This window comes from Hakea prostrata, chromosome 2, assembly GCF_041222555.1.
Source record: "Hakea prostrata isolate BN-2017 chromosome 2, UWA_Hpros_2, whole genome shotgun sequence".
Classification (NCBI taxonomy): Eukaryota; Viridiplantae; Streptophyta; class Magnoliopsida; order Proteales; family Proteaceae; genus Hakea; species Hakea prostrata.
Genome location: NC_142601.1, coordinates 10,266,124 through 10,275,549, shown reverse-complemented (window position 1 = coordinate 10,275,549; position 9,426 = coordinate 10,266,124). Strand labels below are relative to the sequence as shown.

Here is a 9,426-nt window from a genome sequence, read left to right as displayed (position 1 = left end):
TTAGTAAGGTTTTAACGAGGTACATTATCTATTGATGGACATCCAATGGGGAGTGTTATAAATAATATTGATTGTGGATATTCATCATCCCCCAATAGACAATACTTCCAATTGAAGATCTCAAGCATACAATATTGGTGATTCACATTCCCATCTTAATTGAAGATTACAGTGATCTATGTTGGCAGTCAATATTTCTATTTTATATACCTTCTATCTTGGGTGGCAATCTATCTTTCCATATTAAGAATATCTTATTGTGTGTAAGAATCATATATTGTATTTCTTTGTAGACTATGATATTTCCATATTAGAGTAGATGTTCCTTCTACTATAAATATGTAATGCACTCAACTGAATGGATCAGTTCCGATTGAACTCATCTTGTCTTTCTTCTTTGTATTCTATATTTTCTCTTTATTTTATAACAAATTTTACCTTTTGTTAGAATTAATTAATAATCCAAAAAATGGTATTATTTTCATTTAGCAAAACCATTGGAATACCAATTTGCCCTTATATTCTTTCCATTATGGATTTTAAAGAGATTGTTTCATACTGAAATGAATAAATAATGACAAACTTAAAGGTTATTTTGGTATTCTTGTTAGTACTATTTGAACAAACGAATTTTTTTTTTTGGGGTCAAAATAATATCCTTATTTCATATAGAAAACAATCTCAACATTTTGATGGGTAGTGTACTAAAGAACCCCACCCCTCAACAACAACTGAAAAACATGAAGTTGAGGGAGTGAACACTCATCAATTATGTCTTCTCTGCTTCTTTAGTTCTGATGATGTCCAAATTTGCTGCATAAGTAGTGTTAGTATTTCTGAATGAATCCTCCATGTTGAAGACGATGATGGAGAAGCCATTCATTTCCATCTATGTAAGAGATGTCTATGTACTGTGACACTTCAGAGTAGCTTAATTGTTTGCTGTATGGCACCCTTGAGTTCTCACTAGCTCCTGGTCCAACACTTTTATATTCTCCAAAGAAGACTGTTCTGTAAACATTAACATTAAACAAAGGCTTAATCAATTATTTTCAAGAGGACTAATCTTTGAAAGGAAAAGGAAACATAAGAGCAAGAAACACAAACTGGTCTCTGGAAGAATCGTTCCAATCATTCCATCCATCTGAACATATCACATCATGCATGTATGAATTGGCAAAGATAACAGTTGCATAGGCACCCCAAGCTCTCCCAAGCCACAATTTTCCTGATCCACTGATAATACAATACACAAATGAAAATCCTGTCTTTTCACTTGCAAACTGCCTTCCATGAGCCGTGATTGATCCAGTAATCACTCCTGGAACTTGTTTAGCTATTGAATTAATGGTGCAATCTGTGTCCAGTAGCATCCTCCGGTTAGTACTAGAAGATATGAAGAAAAATTGTGGCTTTTGATAATATCACCACTTAGACCCCCTTAAATGGAGAATTTTTTTAACGATGAAAACAATGGGTAGAAAGATCATTGTATTTTTTAGGCTTTTCACTTGTTCTTGATTTTGTAATAAATTAATATTGGCAGTTTATTTTTTTAATATTAGTGGTAGAAATTTTGTAATCATTTTTCAGACCCTCCTGATGTTAAATCTTGACTCTACTCCTCGTTTCAACAGTGTAGGTCTCCAGAGACCACACCTACCACCCACTGCTCATAAAACCTCTAAGCTTGATAGACTAGAAGCTTAAGCCTAGTTAGGAATCTATACAGCAATGATTGAAGAACAAATAGATATATGTATGTACCTCATACAGTGATCTGGCATTCCCAAAGATGAAATCAATGGATCCTTGGATAAAACACTCCTTAAAGTAATGCCTCCCTTGGTCATCAAGAAGTGTATCTTGTGCACCATAAAATCCACAGCCATAAAATGCAGCTTGGTCACCTGCAATTTTCAGTGCCACTGCCTGCCCACCAACTTCACCTGGATCAGGCGCTGGAGCTGTATTCTTCATCACCGATACCCCAAAAAGAAATTCAAACAAATCAGTTCTCTTTCTCTATTATCCTAACATGGTTCAAGAACCCAGAACAAGATATTGGACTGGTTAGGAAACCAAAATATCTCAAGTTTCAATCGAACTTGGTATTTTGTGGGCAAATTCAACATGTTATGAGTGTTCAAATGTCGTTAAAACTAGTCAAAACTTGGCTGGTTGAAGTTGATTTAAACTGGGTTTTTCCAAAATTTTTATGATCTTGAAAAACTGAGATTTTCAACCATGGTTACATTACAGCTATCACCCAAGTTAAATCAAATCAAATCAAATCACCACAAAATTTGGTTACCCGAAAGCTAATATTGTAAGCTACGAAGTTAGGAGCCAAAATGGCAACTGAAGAGCTGTTAACTGTGCCTCCAGTGTTGTTAGCAGAATCATTCCATTCTATGTATGTTTTCAAATATCCCTTTCCTTGGAATATCAAGTTTATCTTGTTAACATCCACAACCAACTTCTCCCTGTCACAACAAACTTAAAATTATTTTGAGATCAAATAGTACTACTCAATTAGTATTTAATGTTTGATATGATAAAGATAATTACCTGTAAACACCGGAATTAATAAAGATTAGTGTTCTAGTGGGACTTGTGTCAGGGACAGCTTTTATGGCCTCTTGCACACTAGTGAAGTTGGCGCATTCCTTGTTCAGATCCACTGTAAGGAGGAGAGAAACACCATATTCTGATACAATCCAAGATGTGAATGTATCAGTGCCATCACATTCCATGTTTTGTTTCCTCCGCCTATGATGGTGGTGCCGACGAGCACGTCTGGTTATTGGGTTGGCAATGCGCTTCAAGACAGAGAGAAGCTCATCAATGCCAGTTTGCTGCATCATCTGTTTGATCAAGGCAATCTCAAGGCTTTTTACTGCACCAGTAGTTGGGCTGTTGGTAGAAGAATGAGGATGGATTTCTCTGAAAGGAATTAGAATGGCTAAGAGTGTGAAGACAATGACTGAGAGCCAAAATATAATGTTGGTTTTGGGTCTCATGGTTGAACTGTTGTAAGGGAGCTGTGGTGGTGGTGGTGGTGGTGTTTGCTCACGTTCTTTTGATGTGGGTGTGAGGGGAGAAGGGGTGTAACATCTCATAATTTGGGAAGAGGAGAGAGAGTTATGTATAGGTGATGTATAGGTGGGTGTTGGTTAGCTTGGAAGTAAAGAGTAGGAAATTAACAAAAGCTTGTGTCTTTTAATGGTGGGCATGCTGAGGTTTCTGTGACTTGGTGGCCGGTTGGACGGCTGATGGGATCAACTTATGAGATGGTTAAGCTTTATATATCTTGCTTAAAGCCTTAGCAAACAATACAAGTTAGAACAGTTAACAATTCGGTGAGGGTACCCAATAGGCCATGACTTTTTGGTCTAGTATGTGTTTGTTATTCAAGCATTTATTTAATTAGAAAGGATTGTGTTTCTTTGACATGCATCCTTTCATCACACATATAGAAAGGAGGCTCTATCTCTCAGCATTGATAAAATGGATTATATATACTCGAAAGTGGACCCTCCAAGAGAGCATCCAAATCTTGCTACTATTGTTGGCACAACAGAGGGGATTGATTCCCCATCATACACAGGATACTACTACCAATAAGGTGTAGGACCCATTATTCTCCTATTATTCACTTTCAAAGTTTGCTCCATAGAATAGTTGGTTACTTCTTCCTTTCTTTCTTTATTTGGTAATTAAAAGAGGAGATGCAGTAGTGGAGCTCTTGTGCCCCCTACTACACAACGTTCGGACTTTCAAATTCAACATATGCAAGCATTAGCCCTTTGAACTACTAGTGCAAGCACCTACCTTGAAACATTGACCCCGTCAACGTAGCCCCACCAAAGCCCTAGTGTAATCCTCAAAAGCCAGTAGTGGTTTCATGCCTAGGTCAAAGAACATACAACTGCCCAGTGCAAGAAACAAAGGAGTAGAGGGGATTCAAACTTGAGACATGGGTGCTTCAAAACCCTCATGGGAATGAACTTTTTCTTTTTTGGGGTCAAAAGTAAACTTATACAAAACCCTCATGGGAGTAAATTTTCATTGAGACATTAAAAACAGGATCTACAATGCAACTAGGTGCACTAACCCACTAAACATGAGCAATAGGAGTGAAGACCACTAGACCACCACCCCCGAGGGATTAAGTAACCAAAAAAATAAAAAAAAAAAAGTAATAATCTCAAGGCTAACCTGATTGCTACATCTTATATTAAGGGCTAATTTGTAATTCTTAGCCCCTAATTACTTGAGCCATGACTTAGGCATAGTTTGGACCATAATTGATCCGGTGCCATATCATCCGGTTCTGTTTATGTTGTATATGTTGTTTGGTTCAGTTTTGGGGGGTTAATGTGTAATTTAGTTAGGTTATTGTTCATGAGCTTTATTCTTCTTCTTCCTCACGAATGAGGGTTTCTCCAAGAAACCACCATTGCTGTTGCTCCTTCTCTGCAATAGATCTGAGTGTACAGGCCATGTTTTCAAGCATGATGACGCTATTGTGGTTGCCTAAGCAAGGCTTTTTTTTTTTTTTTTTATGGTAATTTGTACACAAACTTGTAAGGTTTTCTACCCTCTTTATAATGAATTGGGCTTCTCTCTTAAGCCCCAAAGACATAGGTCTTGGACCGAGCTCTGTCATCAAACCTCATGTTGATTCCCTCTGTTTTCTTTGCAATACTCATGATTAATCACAATTGGTAGCAACATGTGGCGTCAGAGCCAATTTAGGTTCGGTTTATGAAGAAATTGATTTGGGGCTTTTGTTATAAATTGCTCTATTTCGTGGTTTAAGGTCTCTGTCGTGTTCTTGGTGATACGGAAGATTTCTACCCGACCGGGTCTGACCCGGATGGGGCTCCACATGCTAGTTAGTCGGGAAAGATGCCGATCATCCATGACCAAAAGCGTAACATACGCCACATATATAGCAATCATCCTTGATATAGAAGGTCAACTCAGCAGCTGATTGAATCGGACCAACGACAAGGAAGCATAATCCTAGGAGAAACAATAGCCCTTGTCGGGCTAACTTACCAAATACGTATAAGGTAAGTTAATCATTATAAGATAGGGGACGCATCTCCTTGGTAAGCAAGCCAATACACTCTGAGTATAATCTTGTGTAGCTTTTGCACGAGTCCTTACTCTGTTCATTATCTGACTTTGCCATCGGAGGCGGCTGCCCGGCGCACAAGCCGGCCCACATCTAACCTTTCTTGCAGGACTCATCGTCCCGGATACGAGAGGAGGCTCAGTCGGATCCAGAAGCATAATTGATCCGCATCACTTGGCATGTTAATTGATAAATTGTTTACTCACAAATTGTTGATTAGGGTAACAGTCTTTGTTAATCAGGTTTGGCTAGGGTGTGTTTGCATAAAATTGATAGTCTCTAATGATTTATGCCTTGTTCTTGAGATCTAATTCTCTTTGTTATTATCTGAATTGATTAGTTGGTATGATCTTGTTATCAATTGTTAACAATTTTTCCTGTTAGGTTGTTGTCTGTTAATATTGCTAGCTTCGGCCAACATTCTGTTGATTTAATCTATTTGGATAATTTTAGATTGCGTCAATTCAATATATATTGTTATGTATTATGTATATTATGATTATTGTGTGAGATTATTGCTTAAATGAGATTAAAAGTGGAGATTGGAAAGGGGTTTGGTTTGTCTGGGGAGGATAAACATCCTAGTGTAATTACCATAAGCTCTAATGTGGTTGTAGGTTAGGGTGAAAACCCTAAGTATCTGAATTTAAGAGTTTCAATGTGGAGCTCAAGGGTAAACATTGAGAAATTTGATGGGACTGAAGATTTTGGGATTTGGAAGAGAAGATAAGAGCTCTGATGGCCCAATAAAGATTATTGAGGGTTGTAGATGATCCTAATGTTTTCTTTGAAAGCATAGACCTTACATTGAGGATTGAGGTGATAGAGAATACAATTGGTTGCATGCTCTGGAATATCACTGATGGTGTTATTAGGTGTTTTGGTGAGGAAGATAATACCCCTATTAAAAGTATGAATATAGCTTGAACAAATTTACTAGAAAAAGAATTTAGGTAACAAGATCTATTTGAGGGCAATGTTGTATGGCTTCAAAATGGATTATGCTATCAATCTAGACCAAAATCTAGACATCTTTAAGAAGTTGGTTCAAGATTTACCTAGCACTGGGGAGAAAAGTAAATTAGATGACCAAGACTTGTCTATTATATTGTTGAATTCCCTTCATAATGATTATCTTGTTATTAAGAATTCCATAAAATATGATTGTCAAAATGTAACACTTGACCAATGTATTGAGGCTCTCAAGAATAGGCAGACAAGAGTTATTGGCTTCTAAGAGAATGGAGAGAACATATTTGTTAAGGGCAAAGGCCTTAACAAACAAGGTAAGCCCAAAAGGAAACATAAGAGGAATGACAATCGTATTAATTACAACAAGAACATAATACAACAACAACAATAAGCATTGTCCCAACTAAATGGGGTCGGCTACATGGATTCTTGCCCTCCGATCAGTTCTGTTTGAGGCCATGCTAGATACAAGGCCTAAGCTATATATATCATTTCTCACCACTTCTCCTAAGGTTATCTTAGGTCTACCCCTAGCTCTTCTAGTTCCTTCAATATGGATTATATCATTTCTCCGTACAGGGGCATTTATAGGTCTCCATTGAACATGGTCGTGCCACCTCAAACGACTTTCTCGAAGCTTATCACTTATGGAAGCAACTCCCAGACCAACTCTAATATGATCATTTCTTATCTTATCCATCCTAGTTTTGCCACTCATCCATCTTAGCATCCTCATTTTTGCTACACTGAGTTTATCTATATGATTCTTTTTAACAGCCCAACACTCTGCATCGTACATCATAGCTGGTCGAACAACGGTCTTATAAAATTTTCCTTTAAGCTTTAATGGAATACACCGATCACATAAGACCCCGAACGCATCTCTCCACTTCATCCACCCTATTTTAATTCTTTGGGAAACCTCATCCTCTAAATCACCTCTTTTACTTATGATTGAACCTAGGTACCTAAAACAATCACTCTGAGGAATCTCTTTATCGTCAAGTATCACCACCTCATCATCTGCCCGGTCATGACTAAAGTTACAAACTAAATATTTTGTCTTCGATCTACTAAGTTTAAAGCCTTTTGATTCCAAAGCTACTCTCCATGATTCTAATTTGGTATTAATCCCCACTTGGGTCTCATCAATCAACACAATATCATCCGCAAAAAGCATACACTAGGGGACCTTATCTTGAATGTCTTTAGTTAATTCATCCATTACTAGTGCAAATAGATATGGGCTTAAAGTTGACCCTTGATGTAGCCCAACTGTTATCAGGAATTCATTACTTTGTCCCCCCACTGTTCTAACACTAGTCACCGAACCATCATACATATCCTTAACTATATCTACATATTTACTTGCAACACTTCTTTTCTCTAGTACTTGCCAAATTAACGCTCTAGGGACTCTATTATAAGCTTTTTATAGGTCAATAAATACCATATGAAGGTCTTTCCTACATTCTCTATATCTTTCTATAAGTCTCCTAATTAAGTAAATAGCCTCCGTTGTAGATCTTCCCGGCATAAACCCAAATTGGTTCTCCGTAACTATAGTTAAGTGTCTCAAACGGGTTTCAATTATTCTCTCTCATAACTTCATCGTATGGCTCATCAATTTAATGCCCCTATAGTTATTACAACTTTGAATATCTCCTTTATTTTTGTAAATTGGAACCACAACACTTCTCCTCCAATCATCTGGCATTTTTCCCTGTGCTCAAAATCTTATTAAACAACTTAGTCAACCAAACTAGTCCTTGGGTTCCTAAGCTCTTCCATATTCAATTGGGATTTCATCATCCTTAAAGCTTCTTTTACTTCGGACATCGAAATTTTACGTATATAAGTTCGGACGTTGGTGCCTTGGTGAAAAGTGTAATCGTCCGAAACATAAGTGCTTGAAGAATGCTCATTTAGTAAACTAGAGAAATAGGTTTCCCGGCCATCTTTTATTAATATCTTCCTCACAAACTAATACTTTACCATCTCTATTTTTAATACATCTAACATGGTCAAGATCTCTACTCTTCCTATCCCTCATCTTAGCTATCTTATAAATAGATTTTCCCCCTTCCTTCGTGCCCAACTTATTGTATAACTCTTTATACTTCCTTTCCCTTGTTTTTCCCGCAATTTTCTTAACTTCATTTCTATCCAACCTATACCTTTGAAGATCCTCAACAAGAACATAATGGAAATAATAAATTTGACTCTAGCACTAAAAGACATTTCTTTTGTAAAAAAGTGGGTCACTATGAAATTATTATACATATAAAAGAAAATTAAAAGAAAATAAGACATCAAATTTCATATGTCCTCTACTAGTAATAGTCAAGCCAATATGTATGAAGATATTTGTGAGGTGTTGAACATTTTTTATAGTGATAAGCATAATGATTGGATTATTGATTCTGGTTGTAGTTACTATATGTGCCCTTATTTACATTGGTTTACATACTTGATTGAGATAGATAATATTAAAGTTATGATGGACAACGATGATGTATGTGATGTGGTTGGCATCGGTACAATAAAATTGGTCACTCACAATGATTCTGTTTTCACATTGCATGATGTTATATATTCCTTATTTAAAGAGGAATTTGATTTTCATAACAGTTTTGATAGTGCTAGTTTTGATACAAATATATCTAGGGGTGTTCTTTCAATTTGTAAAGGTTCACATGCATGTTTGAAAGGTAAATCTCAATCAAGTTTTTATGTGTTAGATGGTAGTACTTATCTTGATGATCTTTAGCACTTGTTGCTTGTTTAGTGAGTCTATCTATACTAGGGTGTGGCACTCTAAGTTAGGGCACATTAATAATCGAAGAATTCAAGCTCTAAAGAAACATGCATCTTTGGCGAGGATAAAGTTGAAAATTTGGAGTATTGTAAGTAGTTATAGGAAAGCAACACAGGTTGAGTTTTGGGGTTGGGTTGCATATACCTAGTGCCATATTGAAGTACTTACATATGCTGATTTATGGGGATCAGCATCTGTCATGTCATATGAAGGTAACTCCTACTTCTTATGCCTAGCTGATGACCACTCTAGGAAGACTTGGATTTTCTTGTTGAAGGTCAAGAATGAGACTTTTTGTAAGTTTAAGGAAGGGATTACTTTGGTTGAAAACATAAGTGGAAAAAAATGTCAAAACATTAAGAACTGATAATGGATTGGAATTTGTTAACAAAATATTTACCGGAATTGTAAAGAGAGAGTTATTCAAAGGAATAGAATAGTTAAAGCTACTCCACAAAAAAATGGCATTGTTGAAAAAATGAATATGACT

General features: G+C 36.6%; 1 protein-coding gene across 1 annotated transcript; it reads right to left on the bottom strand.

Annotated features, from left to right (window-relative positions):
• Positions 1-597: 597 nt before the first annotated feature.
• LOC149023682 (putative pectinesterase 14) lies at positions 598-3,046 on the bottom strand. Its single transcript, XM_089142834.1, has 6 exons — positions 2,572-3,046; positions 2,315-2,486; positions 1,768-1,974; position 1,596; positions 1,108-1,357; positions 598-1,011 (listed from the first exon to the last, which is right to left on the bottom strand). The coding sequence occupies exons 1-6, from the start codon at positions 3,021-3,023 to the stop codon at positions 828-830; spliced, it is 1,266 nt and encodes a 421-aa protein (XP_088998960.1). The 5' UTR covers positions 3,024-3,046; the 3' UTR covers positions 598-827.
• Between the last annotated feature and the right edge of the window lie 6,380 nt (positions 3,047-9,426).